The sequence below is a fragment of the Drosophila kikkawai genome, chromosome 3R (assembly GCF_030179895.1).
Source record: "Drosophila kikkawai strain 14028-0561.14 chromosome 3R, DkikHiC1v2, whole genome shotgun sequence".
NCBI lineage: Eukaryota > Metazoa > Arthropoda > Insecta > Diptera > Drosophilidae > Drosophila > Drosophila kikkawai.
The window spans coordinates 15,892,971-15,915,657 of NC_091731.1; the positions used below are offsets into that span (position 1 = coordinate 15,892,971).

General features: G+C 45.3%; 2 protein-coding genes and 1 long non-coding RNA gene across 4 annotated transcripts in view; 1 reads left to right on the forward strand and 2 right to left on the reverse strand.

Moving 5' to 3' along the window:
- The window catches only part of tara (taranis), a 37,865-nt gene extending 17,386 nt beyond the window's left edge, over positions 1-20,479 (forward strand). The window contains exons 1-2 of one of the 2 annotated variants that reach the window (XM_017180324.3): positions 762-1,296; positions 16,675-20,479. In XM_017180324.3, coding sequence (XP_017035813.1) covers positions 1,285-1,296; positions 16,675-19,542 — 2,880 coding nt within the window. In that variant the 5' untranslated portion in view covers positions 762-1,284 and the 3' untranslated portion in view covers positions 19,543-20,479. Of the gene's footprint in view, positions 1-761; positions 1,297-16,674 lie in introns of those variants that run through there. The other variant, XM_070286838.1, reaches the window with a different exon arrangement.
- On the reverse strand, positions 9,043-15,139 carry LOC138928800 (uncharacterized). The gene is made up of 2 exons (XR_011445181.1): positions 14,957-15,139; positions 9,043-9,884 (listed from the first exon to the last, which is right to left on the reverse strand). It is a non-coding gene; the product is annotated as an uncharacterized lncRNA (long non-coding RNA).
- A 924-nt stretch (positions 20,480-21,403) lies between the features above and the next one.
- Positions 21,404-22,472, reverse strand: LOC108084002 (zinc finger protein 573-like). The gene is made up of 2 exons (XM_017180015.2): positions 22,388-22,472; positions 21,404-22,283 (listed from the first exon to the last, which is right to left on the reverse strand). The coding sequence occupies exon 2, from the start codon at positions 22,263-22,265 to the stop codon at positions 21,438-21,440; it is 828 nt and encodes a 275-aa protein (XP_017035504.1). The 5' UTR covers positions 22,266-22,283; positions 22,388-22,472; the 3' UTR covers positions 21,404-21,437.
- Between the last annotated feature and the right edge of the window lie 215 nt (positions 22,473-22,687).

Below are 22,687 nucleotides of genomic sequence, written 5' to 3' on the forward strand. Positions count from 1 at the left end.
TTAGGATTAATATCAACACAAATCAATACCCCCTATTACTTATTAAAAAAGTTTTAATATAATACATTTTAACGTATACATAAATGGAGTAAAATATTATATAAGTATACATTTTATTCCAAAAAATTGAGGACATTGCTTTCTGGTCATTCCCTCCAAAAATGTATCCCTCTCTATCAAAACAATTCCAACTACTTTTCAAAAACCAAGTGCTGGTTATCCAAAATATCTTTTAAGTCGTACGCCACACTCTGGCAACCCTGCGACGGTTGGTTGGTTGCTTGGGTATCTTTTGAATACCCGCTCCCACAATCGAACCGATCCAAACCGGCGGGCTAAGGCGCCTGGTTTTGGTTCGGTTTGCTTTTGGTTTGCACAACGTTTCGCCTCGTAGTTCGTTATTTCGTTGTTGGGATTTCTGCCTTGCCTTCCGTTGCTGGGGCTGAAACTCGCAGCTGGCAACGCCGACTGACTCGCCTCGCACACAGCTGGCAATGCCGCTGGCATTGTGTGTGCTGCTCTCGCTCTCTCTCTCTCCCTTCCGCTCCCTCTCAGTCCGCTGTGCGCCCAGAAACTCGTTCAGTTTCAATGCTTTTTACATAAGTGCGCGTCGCGAGAGCGAGACAGCACACATCTGCCTCTCGCTCTCGCCCTCGCTCCGGCCCGTGGCTCGTACAGGGGTGCATTTACTCGCGCGGCGGTGAGTGAGTGTGTGCGACTGTGTGGCGTTTCGTTTGGCAGCCTGCTGCCTGCTTCTTGAGCGCCGAGCGTTTTATTTGTGATTTTAACACGGCGTAGCGAGGTCCACGTCGCCAGGCCGCTCCGTCAGATACAATTCGAAAACGACGTAAACGCCAGCGCGCGTAATTCAAAGTTATCAAAATTCCAGTTGCCCGCTCTCGTTCCCGGAAAAGTGCTGAGTGCGAAAAATACCCAATTCAAAATTATAAAAATATATTTTATAAATCTGGCTTAGCACCAGAAAGTGAACCACAACAACAAACAGATTGCAGTGCCAGTATGTCATCCCAGTGCTGTGATGCCGCTTTGGGCCGCTCCTATGCCTGCTCGTCCCGCTTTCCTTCGGGACACCTGCTGGCCGCCCTCTGATCCGCCCGCGTCCACATCCACGCCCAGTGACTGACTGACAGGGATCTCCGTCCTGATATAAGCGGGATCCGATCCTGAACATACAAAACTCCAACGCGAAACATTTTTTTATTCGTTCATCCATATCTTTTTGGATACTAAAACGTTGTGAAACTGAGAACGGCCCAGCCGAAAATGTGCACTGAGGTGAGTCCCGACAGTCCTCTATAAGGAGAGGTATCTATAGTTGTAATGGGTGGATCTTCCAAAGGGAAACCGAAATAGGTTATAATATTTATAGTTTTGGTTGGAAGACTAGGACATTTTAGGAGCTGAAGTATATTTACATAGGTCTTAACAGTTGAAAATCTATAGTTCTATTGTTCTTTTGCTTTTTAAGTTGAATTTTTCTCGGGTTCAGTTTTATCCAAAAAAAATCGGGAAAAAAAGTTAAAGATAAATAATTTTAAGGGTTCAAAGATATATTAGAGATTCTTGAAATATCTTATAGTACCAAATTTTAAAATGATCATCAAAAGAAATTAGACAAGTATTGAGACTTAGGTTTCAAAATCTCTGAACTTACTATCTTAAGTTCTTTGATTCAGATTCTTAGGTTCTGATATAGAAAGGAGTTATATAACATTCTCAACTTTTAGTATCTTAGTTCTTATGAATTGATTTGATTGATCCTATGTAAATCACCGTACAAATAATTGACTGTGACGCCATAAATCTATCGATATTATTTTATGAAACACTAATCAAAATAATTGCAAATATAATTGGGATCGATGAGATAAAGATTAATACCAAGAAATCCCAATACCGAGAATCGTCTTATCAGCGACTTGAACTTACTGCAAGTTCAGTTCATTCCAAGTCTTTTGATAAGGCGGCTTTTGTGGGTTGTGCCAATTGGTGAATCACTCAGGTGGCATGCCCCGCACCTGCAGCAGCATCATCAGGCATCTTGCGAAATGCGCGTAGCCTCAACATGTGGTTTGTGCCAAGCTTATTGGCAAAATGCGTGGGCGAGTGCGCCCGCCCGCCGCCTTGTGTGGGCGGTTGGGGGTGGTAGTGTATGGTGTGTGGTGCTTCGTGGCATTGCCATGACATGCAAACTTAGAGGGAGGTTAATGCGAGTAGCGGAGTTGGGAAGGTTATCAACAACAAGAATAACAACAAAGGTACGTGCAGCAGCAGAGGCAACAACAACAACAATGCTGGCTGCTGCCATTCAGTGCAATGTAAACAATGCAAAAGTTGCACGTGCAGCCTGCTGGCCAGTGCCCCCATGCTAACCTCCTTCTTACACCGTCCCCAAAAAAACACAGGGAGAAATGAGATTTGGAATTTAGTGTTTTCTGCTTTAAGTTGTACTATTAAAAGTAATTTTAAATTTTGAGGAAGCTTAAATGTAGACACTATACCTACGACGGCTCAAGCCAAGCCTTAGCTACCTTCATAAATATATGCCTTTAGTTTATATATTTACTGATAAATGTTAAAATCACTTGATTGATTTTCCCCCCAGTGCATAAAATAACGGTCTAGGCTAGCGCTGCCTTTCTCGCTCGCACTTTGGGACGGGGCGAGAGCATCATGCAGCGCCATCTATTGGCACACATTCGCACAATATGCTAAATAGCCGCAGCCTGCGTCGTAGTCGGCGTCGCAATCGCAGTCGCGTCGCTGTCGCCGGCTAAGCCGCTGCGCTGCGTCTAATGCAACGCAACAATTGGACAGCCGTCGCCGTCGCAGCAGCAGTAGTAGCGACGGCAGACAGCTGACTTTTGGGGCCGTTTAATTAATTACATGCAAAACGCTCTTTTTTGGCTCTCCCTCATGCTCGTTAGCTCGCTTGCTTGCTCTCTCTCGTTGGTCACCCGTCCAGACCCGACCCGACCTCCCCCCGTCGACATCTTGCGCCCCCGCAGAAAAACAGCAACAAACTTTTTGGCGTCGCCGTCAGCGTCAGCGCCAGCGTCACTGCTCTGTTTACGTTTTCTCTTTCGTTGGCGGCAGCGCGGAGCAGTTTGTATTAATTTCTTAGTTCTTCCGACAGTAAAGAAAAGTTTTACAATGCGTTCAGGTCATGGAGAATTCACCGGGCTGTTTGTTTGGTATTTCGTAAGCCCCAAAATAGCTCTAAAGCCGTGGAAAGTACTCTATTGAAGTTAGGGAAACTATATTCATTATTGTGGAATAAGGTTTAAACTTGGTTTAATACTTGTAGAATTATAAATATTACTTTATTTTATAGAAATGTATAATTTCATTAAAATCATTATATAACTTCCTTTTACAACATACTAAGGTCCTTAGACTCTTATAAATAAAGTTAAATAGTTTGTTTTATCAAGATTTTTAAGCGAGATCTTTGAAATCTAAATTTCTGTATGTAGATTTACAGTTTTCGGAATATTACAATTACTTTAAGAGCTTATCTAAACTAGAACTAATATAATAATAATTATTATAACTTTAATAATAGATATTTGATAACATATATCCACTTAACTCCCAAAACACTTGACTACAATAAACACAACTTGAAGTGGTGTAAAAGATATTTTCATAAAATCTCAAGAGGAAGTCCTATTCTTAAAACCTCTTATAAACTTTCTCTAGTTTAATAATATATTCCTGTACCTGTTCCATTGTTTACCGTTTACCAATTCCCAAATGAAAGGGAATTTGCAATTCGTTGCAGTATTTTTGCGCTTCTTTGTGCCTTATCTTTATATTCCTTTCTTGTTCTGCTTTTTTAATTGTTCTTTATGGTTATGTGTCGCTACTGTTGTTGTTGTTGTTATTGTTCCTCTTCGCAGTGGGGTTTTTGTTTTTCGTTTTTTTTTTTTGGGTGGTGCAAATTCCGGCACGAGACTTAATTCACTTAATTGAGCAGGCAGAGGCAGCGACAGCGACAACAACGTCGGCTGTGGCAGAGGCAGAGGAGCTGGCCGCGTGCCCTGGCAAATAATAGTTTGAAGTTGGCGCCGGACCCGGCATGGCACGGATATATGTATGCCTGCCTTTTGGTGATTTCACTTTCAGATACATTAACACAAGTGCGCTGAAATGCGCGCGCCTTTTGAGTTATTGGTAGCAGCGGCGCGGCAGCGCAGCCTCCTTCGCTGCCCATTTTCCTTGGCTCTTCGATTTTATGAATGAAAATCGCGACTTGGTTGGTTTGGTTTTGGTTACGCTTTGCTCTTGCAGCCAGCAGCCAGCCGCCTCTGTTATTTGCATGTGTGCGGATGTGAGCGAAGGATACGTACGCACACACATGGACACGCGTCTGCTCTTGCCATAAAATAAATGCCTTTGGGGGGCAGGAACCCCGCTTCTGTCTGTGTGTGTGTGTGTGTGCTTGTGCTCCATTAATACCATTATCCTTGGGATGCTGCTGGCCTCGCTTAATTTGCCCTCGCATCTTCTCGGTCCTCGGTCTTAACTTGTTGCCGGCTCCTTGGGTCAAGTGCAACACGAAAACGCAAATTGCTCAATGAAGAATGTATAATCAAATAAAAAAAAAGGAAGGCAGAAGAGGATGGAGGTTGCCTCGTATTTTTCTCGTTTTTTTTTTTTTCTAAAAACGTAAACAAAAGCCTGAACACAGAGAATAAGAAGGGTATTGGTGGCAACCACGTCGAATGAGCAATTTGGTTCCGAGTCACGACTTTTGTCCCCACAAGAAATTCACCTTTTAGTAAAGGAGATGTGATGTATCAAATGGAATAAAATGGAACCTGTATCTTTGATAATTTGTATTGTATCTTTTAGACCAAGCTTTAACTCTATTAATTAGAGTGTTAATGTGTTAATAACTCAATTCATTACATTTAAATCTAAACTTAAATCTTTTTAGTTTTCAAAAATAAGTTCCAATTCAATTTGATACCCTTAAAGTGTAGAGTAATTATAGAGTGAGCTATCTCAAAGTGCTGCATCATGGCACATTTTCCATATCTATTACCGGTAGTAGAAGTAGTAGTCAATCCCCCCCATCAATTACTATACAACACAGCTCGTATTAGCCTCTATAAAATCCAGCCCCCTTGTTAATGACATTCGATTGGCGGCCAGAGGGTTAAGTTCCATAGCCCAAGATAAGAGTATAAGCGTTTGTGGGTTCAACAAACCTTAAGTTGGCTAGTTTGGGGATTTGAAGGTGGGATCGTAGTCGTCGCGCGACTCAAGAACTCTCGTGCTTATCGCTGATGACACTGCAGGTTTGTGCCAAACAACAGCTGTTTTGACCACAACAGAGAGCAGTCAGTTAGTCAGTCCGGTGTGTCCATATTGTATCTGCGATTGAAAGATTTGCTCACGCTCACTCTCGCGTTGCAGCTTATATGGCCAACGCGCGGTCTTGACTTGGCTTAATGTATGCCCACACGTAGTACACACAAAGACAGCTGCTTGCAGCGGCGAGTTGTGGCACGAAATCTTATCAATGAATGCGCATCACTTGCACTTGTTTGCACCACCTAAGGGGGCATGGCCATGGCGTGGTGGGATGCGGATAGCTATGGCTATGGCTATGGGTATGAGTATGGGTTCGGGGAATTACCGGCTGGCGACGACGTAAATGGTTCGACCAACGATGACGTTGACGACGGCAATGTCGATGATGATGACGTGACTCACAGACGCTCCATAAGCAACAACTACATCTAGACCGATGCACTCGCACTCGACGCACTGTGGCACACGCACACCATTAGCATTATTAAATCGCCAGCCGCAAATTTGCGGTTGCGTCACCTACTTAACACGCGGACATGGACAGGGACAGGGACATGGACACGGACATGGACCACGGCCAGCAGCTGGCAGAGAATGGGTAAGACCACGAGGACGAGCACGAGGACAATAGAGAGAGAGAGAGAGACATGGGAGCACAGCATCCGTGAGTTTGCTTAAGGATAACAGACCAACAAGAGCGCCAGCGAAAATTTCCATTAAGCCAAATTAAAGTTATCGTGAGCAGAACAGCGGCAGAGGTGCTGTGGCAGCAACGCAGGCAGCAGCACACCACACCATAGAGTTTCACTCCAATTCACCACCACCCACTCAAGAACACTGTTAAAAAATGGGAGATACCTGCATTAATTCAATATCTGTAATGGCAGGATGTATAACCCATTTTACCTTAGCTAACCATTTCATTTAGCGTGCTTTTGGTGTCAAATTTAAAAACTCCTTTCTGGTAACTTTTTTAAAACTGTTAGATCTCTTAAAAGAACCTTCTGATATACAATTTTCCTCTATGTACTGTTGTTGTTCGTCCTGCCCTCTTGCCTGTCCAATCTTCCATTTTCATTTCTCTCATTGCTGTTCTCTCTGACAACAGCCGCCCAACCACCCACACAACAACAACCAACAACAACAATAGCCAAAAACACCAACATGAGGGGGTAGAAAGCATGCTTTCTCTCTTCTTCTCCGTATTACTCAGCCCTCGGAGTGATGGTGTACGTGCAATTGGAAAAGTGGTTTACATACTAGTGGATGTGGATGTCCCAAAACCACCACCTCCAGAGCCGACAGCACAGCGCAGCACCACCACCATCATACCATCATATCAATCCACCGATCCACCCATATAACCCAGCAAGACCGTATTCCTCGTCGTCCTGTTCTGTAGGCTTTATTATGTCAGGACTTGGGGGGGTTAATGGGGGGTATATGTACGGTAGGTGGGTGGCTTGGCATTTCACCCAATTTCATTATATTTGCCAACGTTTTTAGCTTTTATACGTCACACGGCATATCTCACCACACCCAACACGAGGAGGAGGAATATCCATCCACAGTGGGTGGTTGGGTTGGCTTTTCTTTTTTTGTTGTTTTGTATAAGAGGGATATCGGAGTGTGGAGGGTCGTACGATAGAGAAAAGCCGGCTCGACTTTACTGCGCAGGGTCGCCAACTCGACTCGATGAGAGAGGGGTGAGTGGTAGAGTGGGTGGTTGGGTGGGTGGTGTTGGTTGGTATATGACTGTAGGTGGTTTTCGGCTGCCAGTGCTGCCAACCCATTATTATAAGGAATATAATATTATAATAATGTCAGGCATAAAGTCCCAAGGAGAGACAGAAAAAGCAGAGAGAGCGAGATAGGAAACGGAGGATTGGGAGAGGAAGCTCCCAACCCCGTGGGCGCTGATGGAGCTTACACACACAGACACATCAATGGCCCGTGTATATGTACAAAATAAGGTTATTTTATAAACAGTTCAGGGTGTTATAAAGGGGGAACGGGGCTGCCATCGGAGGGTTGTCAGTGCTGTTGTGTGTGTGGGCGTCCGTATCGAGGCAAAGCCGGAATATAGGGGGAGTATGGGGGAGTACGGGCAGTCCTGGAGTCGGCGTCATAGTCACGGATGGGCGCTCGTGGGCGGACATGGGTTAAAGCGACAACCAGCCCTTAAAGAGAAGCATTAACCATGGAACCGTTAAAGAAAGGACACGCAGATTGTGGGTATCGCGATACAGCTCAAGTTTTTAGATCAACTCAGATGGAGCATTGAGTATCTCTGGGGAAGAATCTTCTTAACTATGATTCCTGAATGAGATCACCAGTCGATCTTTGGAGAACCAACCGAAATAGTATAGATTTTTAAATCATATAAGATATTTGTTGATTTACGAGAAGATAATACATAAAACGATGGACTTAAATTTTGATCGCATCTTCAAAAAAGATCAACGATCAGTAATACTTTATAAATTTACAATTTCTAAATAATCTTAAACACTACATAACAGATACTACTAACCTAAACTAATATGAATACCAAGAACAATCCTCCAGATTGCCTATATAATACTCTGTATTCCTCGTTTTGATTGCCTCTTGCTATGTACAATAGGCCATTGGAAAATGCCAGGCCAACCTTGGTTTGATCCGTTCGCTTTGTTGCTCGCATCCCATGTCCAAATCCGAAATCCGATTCAAACTACGTGAATTTGCGCGCGCTCCGCTGCAGCCGTTGTCCAACATCATCCAACGAGTCTCCGTCTCCAACATCCGTTATATCCCACCACGCCAGCAAAAGCGGCAACCTTCGCTAAATCGAGCATGCGAGGCCGAACGCCGTACTTACCACTCACCACACTACGCCGCTAAAAACAGAGCTGGGGGGTGGATGGTGGTGGGGGTTGCTGGTTTGGGGTTCTGGATTCATCGCCTCCTTTGAGATTTTCGTATTTTTGCCATTCTAAGCGAAACGCACTAGAAAAGCGGTCGCTGTCCGCCTCTTCTTCTTCGTTGTCCCCCATATCCAACCTCCTACTCTTCTTCTTTTCAGCTCTTCGAGTGTTTTCGAAACGCAAAAAGGAAACAAAAATATTTTCAACAAAAATCGGAACGCAACACTGCCAAGTCAGTCGTCGTCGTTGCTGTTGTTGTTGCCGCCATCATTTATTTTTCGTCGTTTCTTTTTTTCTGCTACGTACAAAATTAAACTCGAGTCTCGGAACGACGAACGAACGAACGTTCGCTTGGAACGGCAAAAGTTGCGATATCGCAGGCAGCAGCAGCAGCAGCAACAACAACCACAGCGATGTACAGTGTACATGCACGAACAACCGAACGAAACGATTTTAATACATGAAATTTTACTGAGCAGTATATACACAGACAAACACATACATACAGCACTGGTTCCATCATCATTATTTACCAGCCATTGCTTTGTTGTTTTACCCTCGCTCGTTCGTTCGCTCTCTCTCTTTGCCTGCCGCCTGCCAGCTCTCCTTCCATCGCCCTCACCCGTCGCTGCGGCCATTTTTAACTGTGCGACTGTACTTCGTGTGTCGGTCGTTCGGCTCTGCGCATCAGTGGTGGTGTGAAGTAAAAATAGCTAGATTTGGGGGAAAAAAGTAGCTAGGAATGGCTAAGAATTATTTGAAAGAGAGGAATTAAACCAACATTTTTTATTCATTACTGTTAAAAATAACTTATTTATTTTATTGCTAAATTATAACTTAAAATTTATTTTATTTCTGGCCATTAGTATTTAACAAAAATGTTTCAAATTCAAATTGCTAAACTGCCAGCACTGCTGCGCATTGCCGTTCGTTCGCTTCGTTCGCATCATCATCGTTGTTGTATTTTTATATGGCATTCTATCACATACATACATACATATATGCGTTCGTTCGTACATCTGTATGTATGCAGTGAGTCGAGTCAGCAACATTGGATGTGGATGTGGAAACTGTGTGTGGAGTGGAGTCTTTGTTGGTTGGGGCTGTGTATATTTCGGTATGTAGCCGAGCATATATACCGACGGTTTTTTCTATAGTATTTTTTTTTTGTAATTTTGTGTTTACCAAGCGGCTTGGTGAACGTTCGTACGTACGCCTTGATAGCTGTTGTTGTTTCCTACACTGCGCGACGTGCAATTTGCGCCGTGTGCTGTCGCTCCGTCAATTGTTAACGGCGATTGTTGTTGCTGCCGTTGCTTGTGTAGCCCTGGTTCCGATTCGGAGCCAGCGATTAGCGCACTTGACGCAACGCCGCCCTGGCTTTCGCCTCGTCTCCTCTCTCTCTCTCGACGCTCTCCTCGCCCGTTCTCCCTTGTCTTATCAGCTGGGCTCGGTGATAAGAGCCCAGCCGCACGGCAGAAAATTCGCATGCAAGGCCCATCAACACCGTTGATGTTGGCTTGGCGATGATGATGATCATCGCTTATCTGACAGTCGGCGGTTGTCAGCTGGGCGCGGTAAGTGGAACAGTTAGTTCCGGGAAAACGTTCAAGGGGATCCCCAATATCATCTACGCTGCAGGGAACAGAAGGTTATCATTAAGCGAAAGAGAGGAAGGTAGTGTCCAGTATTAAAGATCGCAGATATTAAGTAGTGGTAGCAGAAGTATGATATGATAGTATGAAATAGTATTAAAAACACTAAATAGAAACTTTTATATAGGATTTAAATGATAATTTGTACAATTTTCTGAGTAAACTAAGGTTTATAGAATTAAATTTCGACTTTACATATTAATAACTTCATTATCCACGAAAAACCGCTCTCATAATAATGTTTTCCTTGTTATCCTATACAATTTCAAAATTCCTGTCCAACTAAATTCCCAGCACTTTGTTTTTGGACTCTCACATAGTCCACCTTTCCATGGAATTCTTATTAGCTGGGCTATCAATCGACCAACAGGTTGATTTCCACGCAATTGCATTCCCATTCCCAAGTTTCCCCCCAGCCACTTAGTAAAGCGGTTCAATCACAGACGAATTTCGTCCTTAGAGTCTCGACCCTCGAAATGACATATTGATGGATCGGCTGGGATGGTCAGGTAGAAATAGAGAGGCTGTGCCAGAGAGCTAGAGACACCAAAACCAAACCCGAATCCCGAAGCCCTCGAAACCGAAACGCACTGGCGTGCCTAATGCGCTGCATCCTTTTTGAGGATTACGGTCCTCGTCGACCTTAGGTAGACGACTAACAAAGCAATGGGAGGGATGGGATGGAATGTGTTTTTTTTTTGGGAAAGGAAAGCAAAGGTATTGGGATTTGTGAGGGTCTGCGGGACGAGACGACTCACGTTTCATGAGATGTCGAAAAACTCAGCTGATTTGCCTTGTTCCTTGGAGTGGAGGCGAAGGAGTCGCGGTTCATTGACCAAAAGTCACCATTCTTAACCGGGAGTTCCCCTTCTCCGCCCCACCAACTGGAGCATGTGTAATGTATGCTGTCAGCTGTTTTCCCCCCATTCACACACACACACACACTACACACGTACGCAAAGTGGGGAGTGCGAGAGATGCTGCTCCAACCGTGCCTTGCAAATTTTCAATGTCACCAATTGCGATGCCAACTTCGCTGCCGGCGCGTCGTCGTCGTCGCTGCTTCTAAATCTTCGACGTGAAGCACGAAAAACGGCAAACAAGCAGAGGCACACACATTACAAAAAAAAAAAGCAGAAAAAAACAGAAACACCAAAGCGGCGCACATTGAAAATTGCTCTAATTCGCCAAAAACAGCTGATTTGGTCGCCAACGCCGCTCCATGGCTTCCTGCTCTGCTCTACTCTGCTGCCAATCGACGGTCCCCCCAAAACGACACGGGGACTCTCGGACTCGAACTCGGGAATCGGACGCGGACTCGAACTCTGAATTGGAATCGGGGGTTTTGTGTCTGTCAGTCGTGCGGCGAACTCCGTGGTGCGGCAACATGAAATGGCCGACGCTTAATATGCGCACATCAGTAAAGCCCAGGCCTCGTCATCGCACAAGTCACCACCACCACCCCATTAATCCTTTGAAAAATCAGTCTTGAATTTGGGATATACTGCCTAGTATTGTTAGGTGGAACTTGTGGGAGGTTTAACAATATATCTTTACTACTATAATAGGAAATTCTACTTATATTTTGTATCTTTTACTGGGAAACTGTCACAGCCCTTAGAATCTTGAGCTGTAAGCTTTAGTAACTATAGATTTAGAAATATACTTGAAGATTGATTGAGAAACGCTTGAAACCAATGAGACTTCTTCTCAACTCTAAAATAAATACATTTTAATATTATAAAAATAATATGAATATTACGAATCTCCATGATTCCGTCTTTTTGTGAATAGTACTGCTTAAATCACAAAATTTTTATTTAAATAATGCGGCTTTCGGAACCATATCTTCAGTAATACTCGAAAATATTCAAAACTCTAAATATGCCCCACTTAGTAGTTACTTTTAAACATCTATAAGTACAAATGTTATAATCATAGCTTTAATAGTACTCTAAAATATTCAAAACCTTTAAGATATACCACACACTAGCTACTCTAAATTTCTATACTCACAAATGCTTACTCAAATACTACTCAAAACAATTCCCTAAACAGAATGTACCCCACTCCGTAGTTAGTCTTAAATATCTTTAATTCAAATTATAAAAGTTCCACAGAGTCAGAAAGACCGGGTTCGGATATTATTTTCTTTTCTTCATTCCCACAACATCATGTGCCGCTATAAGAAAATATGTGTGTTGCTCTTGTCGCCCCGCTCTTGTACGCTCTGTTATTGTTGTGGGTGTTTTGGCGTTCCAAGTTTTCACCATTGAGGGAGGGAAAATAACAGAGCCACCAGCATGGGAAAGACCGAGAGACAAGCCACCATATCGGCGTCATCATCTCGAGACTCGAGCGCTTCTTCCCAGCTGAAGAGAGCAACCGGGCGAGCGTCGTCGTCGTCGTCTTCAATTCAATTCATTTTTATTATGATGAGCGGACCGCTGTCTTCTGTGCTTTTTCGTTGAACTCCGGCTCTGGCTTGTAATTTTTTTCTTCTTATATTTCTTTCTTTTTTTTTATTATTATGCCCCGTCTTCTTTCGCTCGGCGCGCTCTTTTTTATGTTTCCAAAGTTTCTTCTTCCTCTTTGGCTCGTACACCTAAATTGCTTTGGCGGCGGAGATCGCGGCTAAAACTCAAACCCAGCTCGAAAACCGAAACTCGGCTTTTTGCTTCTACTTGTTTTTTTTTTTTTGTATTTTTTTGTGTTCGTTTCGTCTTGACGTCTTTTCTGTGCGCGGCTCGGTCTCGGGCCCGTTTCGCTGCCGAAGAATTCAAAGTGGGGCCCCAACCGAGACCCGCAAGACTCGAGGCCCGAGACTTAAAACTCGAGACTCGAGACCAGACCTGGGCAGAGCGTACCCGATCCGACCAGAGTGGATCGGCGGCACACAGTCAGAGCCAGAGCCAGAGCCAAAGCCCACGGCCCAGAGTTATAGCCAGAGTCAGGCACTGGAGGGAGCGACAACGACAACGACATCGTCGACCGACTTAAATGCTTGGAAGTCGACTCTTAAGCGATCACAGTGGAGCGGAATAGGGGGTTTACTGTAGTCAAATATTTTGGAAATAAAATTTAGGAATCTCAACGATAATAAATATCTCCAGAATATATATAAACAGACGGAGAAGTTATATGTTCTAATAAATTTCAAATTTGGAATTAATCAAAGAATTTTTCAAAAATGTGATAAACAATTAGTGGTTTTAAAATACATGTTAATTATAAAATTAATAAAGTATTATCATTGTTTAACTACCTCTTATTTCTTATTGTAACGTGTTAAATATATCAATATATTTGCTAAAATCTCCTAAAATTTTTGTTTAAAATTGATTTTCTTTTGAAATAAAATAAAACTGATTTAAAGGCTTTTAAAAAATGATATCCAAAATAACTTTTAAACTTAAATAAAGGTTTTTACTGAATCATTTTTGAAAAACCTTAAAGCCTATTAATAGATAATAAATAAGTAATAAATATTTAAATTTTACTTTATAGATATAATTGAAATGCATTGTAAGTAATGTTTTAAACCACTGTGCCCCCACAGCGGACGACGACGTTTCGTTTTGTGGCCGTTTGTTGTCCCGGGCTCTGGCTCTGACTCTGGCTCTTAGCTCTTGGCTCTGGCTTTCGGGCAAACATTTCGTGTTGCTGTTGTTGCCTCTGACGATGACTGGCTCCGGCTCTCAGGTTGGGTTGCTTTCTGCTGGCTCGCTGGCTGGCTGACTGGCTCCGGCTGCTTGGTTGGCTCATAACCTGAAACTTGAATATTGTGGAATTTGAAGGTAGCGACGACGATTTTGCTGTTGTTACTGCAGCAGCAGCAGCAGCAACAGCGGCAGCAGCAACTGCAGTGACGCTGCGTGCGAGCTTTAGACTCGGCCCGTCAATTTGGAGCCAGTCCCAGTCCCCCTCCCCGTTCCCCGCTCACCGTTCGCCCTGTCAGAGTCGCCAAAACCTCCGACTGCTTTTCAGTCCGCAGCTGAAACGAGTTGCTGGCGAAGCGTAAAATGCTGCTGCTGCTGCTGCTGTTGCTTTTAGATGTTGCTCGTTGCTGGTGGGTAAAAAGCAACGAACGCTTGACGGGGGACTGGCTTTTGTGTTGCTGCTGTGGCGCAGTGCCTGGTTGCCGCTTGGAATTGGCCAGAGTGATGTTGGTGTGGCAATAAAACTCAACTTCCAGCAACATCAAGCTGGCGAACGCAGCTCGAAAAATCATCATCATCATCAGCCAGTCCGTACCAAGATGATGGCTAGCATTGTATAAATGCTGTTGCTTTTGCTGTTGCGGCTTATAATGATGCCAACAACAACAACGGCCAGCATTTCTCCATTCGAACGAAAATTAGCGTAGAAAGTTTTCTTTTTGTTTTGTTTTGTTCATTTGGTTTTCCCGTTGCAAGTTGCAATTTGATTAGAGCTTTTGCTTGCTGATTGGTTTTTAGCGCAGCTTTTAAGCGCTCCGAGCGCACACACGGCGTATGCGCAACGAGCTTCGGCCGCATTACACATACGACCAGTTGTCGCCGTCGTCAGAACAATGAGCAATGAGCCAGCCAAAGCACACTTGCCTTTTTAAGCAAATACCCCGTTGATAATAAGAATGACTCAGCCAGGGTATGGGTACGGGTATGACTGTGGGACATGGAGCAACCAAGCGATAATTCCAAGAAGGGAAACAACTTTCGTTTCGGGGGATTCTCGCTTTGGCTGCGGCTAAAGACGTCGTTCCCAAAAGGGCGAATCCGTACGGCCAGCATGTCTAGACTCGCTCCAGCCCCTATACCAAAAATAACACCGAAAATACAGCTGCAGACGCGCAAACCAAAAACGAGGGATGAAATGCGATGATGAGACATGCGGCTATAGCAGCCACGGAGTCAGAGGCAAAGGCAGACAGGCTGAGGCAAACAAGGGACAGGCCATGGGCTAGGAGGGGGTAGAAAAATGCGAAACACATGCGACTCGACGACGGCAACGGCAACGACGACGACGACGACGACCTCGATGACGATAACAGCGAACGGAGCGAAAACTCACCCTCTTCGGGTTCGGGCTCGGGTTCCGTTGTCGCACCAAGAGACTGCTGCTGCTGCTACTGCTGCTGCTCGTATGGCGAGTATATTTCCCCCATCAAATGCTGAACTGCAATAGCAGCAGCAGCTATAGCAGCAGCAGTACCGGCAAACAGAAAATATGCTGGCATATGGCAACCCTTATGGATATGGATATGACAAAGGCCGTTCGCCGTTCGCACAGATGTTCAAAACTCAATAGGGAAAGCCGGCAATTGCGGGGTGGCAACACTGAAAAAGGGGGAAAACTCGAAAGAGATGTGGGTTTTAAATCCCAAACATGATTCAGCGATCGATAGGCCAGAGAGGATTATAAGAAATTTGATTTTATTTTATAAAGGGAGTAAAAAACTCCAAAATGTTTAAAAATATTTAAAAATAAAATGTATTTAAAATAATACAATTATATGACAGATTTGTAATATTTATAAAGATTTTTTTAGGCAAGAAATACAACTTCATAAGTGAAAAATATTTATATAATTTCATTAGGCTTTTAAAATAATATTTAATAATTATAAAATCCAAAATTCTCTCCATACTTCTCACTTTTCATTATTAAAAATACAGCCTTTCCGGAGAATTCTTCCCTGCCATTGTTCCATGTTTTCTTGTGTTGATCCAAAATCCATGGCTGGAGCAGAACTCGAAAATCCAAAAATAGTTTTGTTTTAAAAAAAAAATGAAGAAAACCCAAGGAAAGACTGGGAAAAAACAGAGAGAAAAGTCTCACAATAAATGTGGCGGAAGTTGGATGGGAAAGAGCCCGAGCGAAGAAGAGCAAGACTAAGGCAATCGTCGCGCTGCCCACACAGTTTTTCAGTGCGTTTTATTTTAAGAAGATTTCGAGCAGCGTCGATGAGCAATGCCAGCAGCAGGGAGAAAGGCAGGAGGCAGAAGGCGGGAAGGGGGATGTTGTTGGTGTCGAGTGGGTGGCGGAGGAGGGTGACTGACTGACAGACGGACGGACGGACAGCCTCGACTTGGCCTGGCTTGACTGGCGCTCTTGTGCGCCGTTCTTGCTGCCTTGCTGGCATTTTCCATTTCATTTTCATTTTCATGGCTCGAGTGGGCGGAAGGAATCGGTCGGCGGGGGTTGGAAAAATGGGTGGAAGGAAAGAAAAAAAAGGAAAATAAGGGGGAGTTCAAGTCTGCCGCCTGCCCTGTGCCTGACTTCCATTTTCTTGATAAGTTTTTCAGCTAGCTGTGTGTCCTTTGTTGGGGTTGTGCGAGAACTGGGAGAAAATTTATGATGCACAGAGGGAAAATGGGACCGTAGACTAGGGAGTAAGGTAAAAAAATATAGTAAAAACATATTAATAATAATTATAAGTTGTTTAAATCCCATAAAGTTAGTATTATAAGGAGAAGTGAAATTAAAACCATTTAAATAAAGCCCAAAATTAGGCTAAAATAAATCAGAAACTCCGTATTACTTTTGTTGCATACTTTTAGGTACAATTTAAAAAGAATTTCGCAGTCGACCCAATAAAAATGAGTTTTTCCACGATTTCATGTCTTAAAACTAAGATTCTTTGTGACATTTTTCGCTCTGTGTAAGGTCGCAAACTTTTCCCTCTGTGTAGAATTCTTTTTCCCGCAAACTTTTCAAACTCTTTTGTATTTCTCTTCCTATTTTTGGCGGCAAATCACTAAATAAATTGTATTCCCTTCGATTTGCAGGTAAATTCCGCGATGGGTCTTCAAGCAACAGCCGCCACGAAGCGGAAGCATGAGCTGACCTTCGATAGCAAGGATGCCAACACCACCTACACGGGCACCTGTGCCCCACCCCCCGTCAAGGCCAACAAGTGGGCCATAAGCAACAACAACTACCTGGAATCGCTCGAGGAGCAGCAGCAGCAGCAATCGCCCGCGGAGCCAGCCGCAGCGGCCATCGAGTCCAACAATAACCATATAGTGGTGGATGCATCCATGGACATGGATATGGATGCAATGAAGCCCACGGAGACAAGTATTAGCAATGGTCATGAAGTTACTACCGCCGTCGCAGCCGTCGCCGTTCTGAAGAGTCAAGCGGAGGTGCCGCTGCCACCGACTGCGAGTGCCGCCATTCCGGAGGACAGTATCGCCAAGCTGGAAGTGGTGACATCCGCCGTGCCCTGTGAACCCTGGACCAGCGCTGTTGGCAGCTCCTCAACGCCCTCAGCGGTGGCTGGAGGAGCCGCTGCCTCTTCGGAGCCCGTGGATTGCATCTCCAAGCTGCAGGCAGTGGCCGTGCCCAGTGATCCGTGGGGCAGTATTGCCACGCGTTCCACGCTGGCAACGACGCTGCTTAGCGCCGATGAGTTGGACGACGACGATGATGATTTCGAGGACGATTACGAGGAGGAGGAGAGCATCATACCCACCTACTGTCCCATGCGTTACCATCCATTTGTGCCCCATCCGCACCCGCACTCGCATCCGCACCAGCTACCGCCGCACCCTCTCCAGCAGCAGCAACAGCAGGCCCATCCTCAGCAGCTCTCCCAGCAGCAGCAGCAGCCACAGCATCCCCAGCAACAGCAGCAGAGGAGCTATGCCCCGGGCTATGGCAGTCGGCAGCCCAACTATTATTCGGAGCCCTTCCCGCAGCAGAACTGCTCGCGGACCGGAGGACCGCAGCACATGACTCAAGCGCCGCCAACGCCGCAGCAGGCGCGTGGATTCGCTCCTCCCCAGTGGGCAACGGCGGGTGCAGGCAGCAGTCCGGCGAATCCCGCAGCCGGAGGTCAGCAGTTCTACGAGACGGCGAACGGAGTAGGAGGAGGCGCGTATGCCCAACCGGCGGCGCCGCCACAACAAACGATTCGCTGTGCAGAGAATGGCAAGTCCTATTTGGATTTGGGCTGCAGCAGTGGCTCGCCCACCGCCGCCGCTGGAGGAGGAGGAGGATCGCCCAGCAGTCCGCCACCCTCCTCGGCGCCCGTTCCTGTTCCTTTTGCCGGCCTGCCGCTCCACGGTCTGCCCCTGAAACGATGCTGCGATGGCCGGGCCGGCGGATGGTGCAGTGCCAACAGGAGTTGCTACAAGGACACGCGGCTGAAGATACGCAATCTGTCCATGTTCAAGCTCTCCCGCTTCCGCCAGGTCTCGGAGCAGTCGCTGTACCGCTCAGTGCTCATCTGCAACACGCTGAAGCGGATCGATCGCGAGATCGAGGCGGAGGCCAAGGAGCTGCATCAGGCGGCGCAGCAGCATCACCAGCAGGCGGCGGCAGCAGCAGCCGCAGCAGCAGCGGCGGCCGCCCAAGCAGCGCAATACCATCCAGCCTACCAGCAGCAGCAACAGCAATCCCCGCCAGCGCCACTGCATCCGCATCCCCAGCAGCAACAGCAGCAGCAGCAGATGGACTATGCGCCAGTTTTGAACTGTGCCCGCTTGGCCAACATGGATCACTACCAGCAACTGAATTTCCAGCCCCAGCAGCAGCCTCAGCAACAACAGCAGCAACATGGTTACCATGAGCGCCTGGAGAGCCAGCCCGCCTACAGAGGAGTGGCAGCGGGAGCCAGTGGCTTTGCCACGCAGCCCAGCAACTGTGATACATCCCCCAGTGGCGGCAACAACAGCAATGCAGCCTCGCCAGCAACAGCGGCCAGCAGTAATCTGCATCCCTATGACCACTATCCCTTCCGGGAGTCGCAGTCTGGTCGAGCCACGCCCTTTCCCGCCTGCCCCACAGCCACAGCAGCAGCAGCAGCAGCAGCGGCAGCAGCTTCGGCTGCAGCGGCCCCAGGATCAGCTGCACCGGGATCATCCAGTGGTGCCTCCGCCGTCCTGAGCAACTGCATCACCAGCAACAGCAGCAATGGCAGCAGTTCTAGTTCCCCCGCCATCAGCAATAGCGGCAGCAGCAGCAACACCAGTTCCTCGAGCACAGGCAGCAGCAGTGGCAGCATCGCCTCCAGCGGCTGTGGGAGCAATCCTCCAGTTGCCTCGGTCGTCAGCAGCAGCAATAACTGCGACACCAGCGACTCTGGCTATGCGGACGACGATTCCACTCGCTCGATCAACTGGAGCTCGGTGCTCAGCCTGAGCTCACAATCGGCGCTGGATCCGCTGAACAACAACGATCTGTTCAGCATACTCCCGGCGGCGGCTACACCCACAGCCGTGCCGGTTTCAGTGCCAGCCAGCAGCTCCAGCTCCTCCTCGTCCTCGACACTGGCGTTCAGTGGCAGTTTCACCACGGTTCAGGCAAACAGTGGGAACAGCAGCAGTAGCAGCAGCAGCAGCAGTGGGAGCTCGAGCTCCACTACGGCCACCTTCACGACTCTGTCCACCATCTCCTCGGCGACGCATTCGCTGACCTCGTCCTACGTGAGCAGCATCAGTTCGAATGTGTCGGCGGGCGCCAATACCTGGGAGTATGGATTCCTGGACATGGAGTTTGGACTGGGATCCGAGTTCACGGAACTGGTGCCCAGCTGCAAGCTCAGCTCCGAGGATCTGTTCAAGAGCGGACTCGGCGGCCAGGTGGTGGCCGCCTCTCGCCTCCACGACAACGAGCTGGAGCAGCCTGCCCACATCATGGTCGGCAGTTAGTATCAGTTGTAGACAACAACGAGGACGAGGAAGGCAGGCTCCCCGGCGGATAGCGGCGGCGTGCTGGTCGCGTCGCCAGCTGGCGCCCACTAGCAATTCCAAGCAGTATTGAAAGGAAAAGGGAGGAGAGTGCCTGGAGAGAGGGGATTCTCGATCGTAATTGCTAATTATGCTCAGGTTGTGAACGTGCATGTAACCCTTATCCTTGGTCCTACGGCATCCCCTTCTCCACAGCTCCGCTCCTCCGCAAAAGCAATCCGATGGCACTCAAATTTATTGCAATTTATTAAAAAGAAACTTTGTAACTAAGTGAGAAACAGAAAACGACAAAGAACAAAAAATTATAAAATAAAAAAAGAAAAAACACAATGATTATGACAAATGAGCAAGCAAAAACTATTAGCAAATTTTTGATAAGTGTAAATATTGTTAGCTAAGTAAGTTTAAAGGCAGAGCAGCGAACTCCTAGGCTTAAGTGAGCTCGATGAAACGGAAAAAATCTATATATTAGCGTAACTTTAGCTTTGTTAGTTGCAATTGTTGCAGTTTTTCGATTCCACAACACCAATACACCAACAACAACAACAACTACAATGTCAAGACGAACAACAAACAGCTGTTTGGCGAGTTTTTCAACAACAAGAACAACCAGATCAATTAACAAAATTATGTTTTTGGCCACAAAGGATTATGAAGAAGCCGATGAAAAATCGAAAAACGTTTACTATATATTACTAGCCATAAGTATTATTATTTATATACAAGAACCGCAAGAAAACAACAAACAAACAACAAAAGAACAACTTAAAACAAAGTTTTATAAAAGAAAAAACAAAGCAAAAAGAAAAAACAAAAAAAAAAAAACAAAAAAATTAAAAACGCAAGCAAATATAAAGAATTTGTTTAAAAAAAATTGAAAACAATCTTTTGATTTATGGTGGGCAGACGAATATTTTTTTTCAGATGGAACGCTAAAGGAAATGCAAATAATTATCGTGGGATTAAATAAGATTCTTTAAATTTATTTATTTAAAATAATAATTGTAAGAAAGCAGTTTAAAAACGATAGTCGGAACTGCTCGAACTTGGAAAATAAGACCTCTGCTAGAAGAAAAGAGAAAAACATTGTTTTTATTTTTGGTTTTTTATTTTATTTTCCCAGTGTAAAGTAAGCAGTTAGATCAAGCAGTTTTAGCACTACCGACACCGTTATTGAACTGCTTTCTTATAATAAAAAAATCTGAGATGAACTGCTTGGTAGTGATCCGCCAGATGTCGCCACAACAGCCATTGTGCATTATCTACGTGTAAAATACAAAGTCGTTCATTTTCTAATAGTCTGGCCACGCCAATGTCGTAAACTTTTTAAAGGGGACTTCCCGTGAAATATATTTTTTTAACTCTATCAAAATAAATAATAAAATTTGTGCATTTCCTGCGTTCCAATTTTGAAGAATTTAAAAAGCAGAAAAAGGGTTAGAAAGAGGAAAATAGTTGAATGCCTTGACTTGTTTTCCTGATCAACTCATTAAGCGTTTTAAGATCGGTATAAGTCTGGCCAGTTGCCGAAAAGGTGAAAATCCTCTAAAGCAACTACAAAGGCTTTATTCCCAATATGAAAAATATTTCAGGCCATAATTGTTTATAATTTTATTATGAACATATTTAAAAAAAAGAAAAAAAAAAAATCGCAAAATTCATGAAAAAGGTTTACAAATACATACATAACTTGACCTACATTTTTCTTCTTCCTTATATGTTGCTTTCTACATCAGTTTCTTATTTTTTTCTTATATATCGAGGTTAAATAAATATAATTAAATAATCAATGGTTTCTTTCGATTCCACATTCATTGACATCCATGCTCCTAGCTTCAAGTTATTACTCCTTAAGTTTAACGCCTTTGGCTCGGGCGCTTGAGGGTGCCATCGCAGGTGAGCTGATGACGCTGCAGATAGCCATGTAAGACAAACTGGCGGCCACAGCGATCGCAGGCTAACTCGCGCGGCTGGCGCTGACGCTGTACCTCCAAACTTCTGTACTTTTGGTGGCAGGCATCGCAGGAATAAAGACGCTTCTCCTGGCCAACATCAAAGGCGGCCGTAAAGTTATGTTTGCAAAACGTGCACTTGAACTCCTTGACCACCAACTCTTTGTCAACATGTTGGGCGCTCAGGGCGATCCCCCAGACCACCAGTTCGTCCTGGCGCTTGTGCCGGTCCATGTGGGCCGAATATTTGCCCTCGTCGAAAAACTTGGTATAGCAGCGTTTGCAGCGGAATTGCTGAATGCCAGCATGGATTTTCATGTGCGCCTTGAGATTGGTCACCGATCTGAAAATCTTGTGGCACTCCTTGCACTGGCGATTCGCTATTGACTCCTCGCTTCTCTTGCGGAGGCAGGCACGTTCGTGTGTCTTCTTGGCGCCAAGGGTGCGGAAACCGTTGTGGCAATGGGAACAGAAGTGAAGGTTGCCGGTGTTTTCAGGCCGTTCCTGATCTTCATTATCGATGACATTCGTGTTGCTTTTTACAATATTCAGAAATGAGTGTCTGCCATTGCCCTGCACTTCGACCGTGCTGTTTCCCACTCCCAGCTGCTGCAGCGTGCCGGCAGCACGATTATTCCCATTGCTGATCATCATCTGAGCATTGACCGCATCCACGTGGAACTGCTCCTGCTCCTGGATACTGGGTGCATACTCCTTTTGCTTGGCGTTCATTTTGGCGATTATTTTACCCTAAAAAAGCAGAATTTCTCGATTATATTTTTACGGCGATTTTGCATGTATTTTATTAGCTTTTTTTGCAGTCGCCTCTTCTTCAGGCGCTCTTCGGAACTTGCCACAATGCCCGACGCTGTGCTCCTCTCCTGATTCCACCTGGTCCTCCTCCGGAGTTGATTTTCGTGGCGGCAGCTTAATGGCAGCTTTTCTCGCATTCAAAAAAACAAAAACAAGAAAGATACACTCTTGCATTCTAGTGGTGGTGGAGTCTACAATTTTATCGGCTATCGTCGTATATATCGATATATATTATAATAATAATAAATATATTGCATTTTTATTTATGTTTTTTTTTAAATGTTTTCCTAATTTTTTTTTGTATCAAAATTAAAAGTCAAAACCCCGAGTTTCGACTAAAA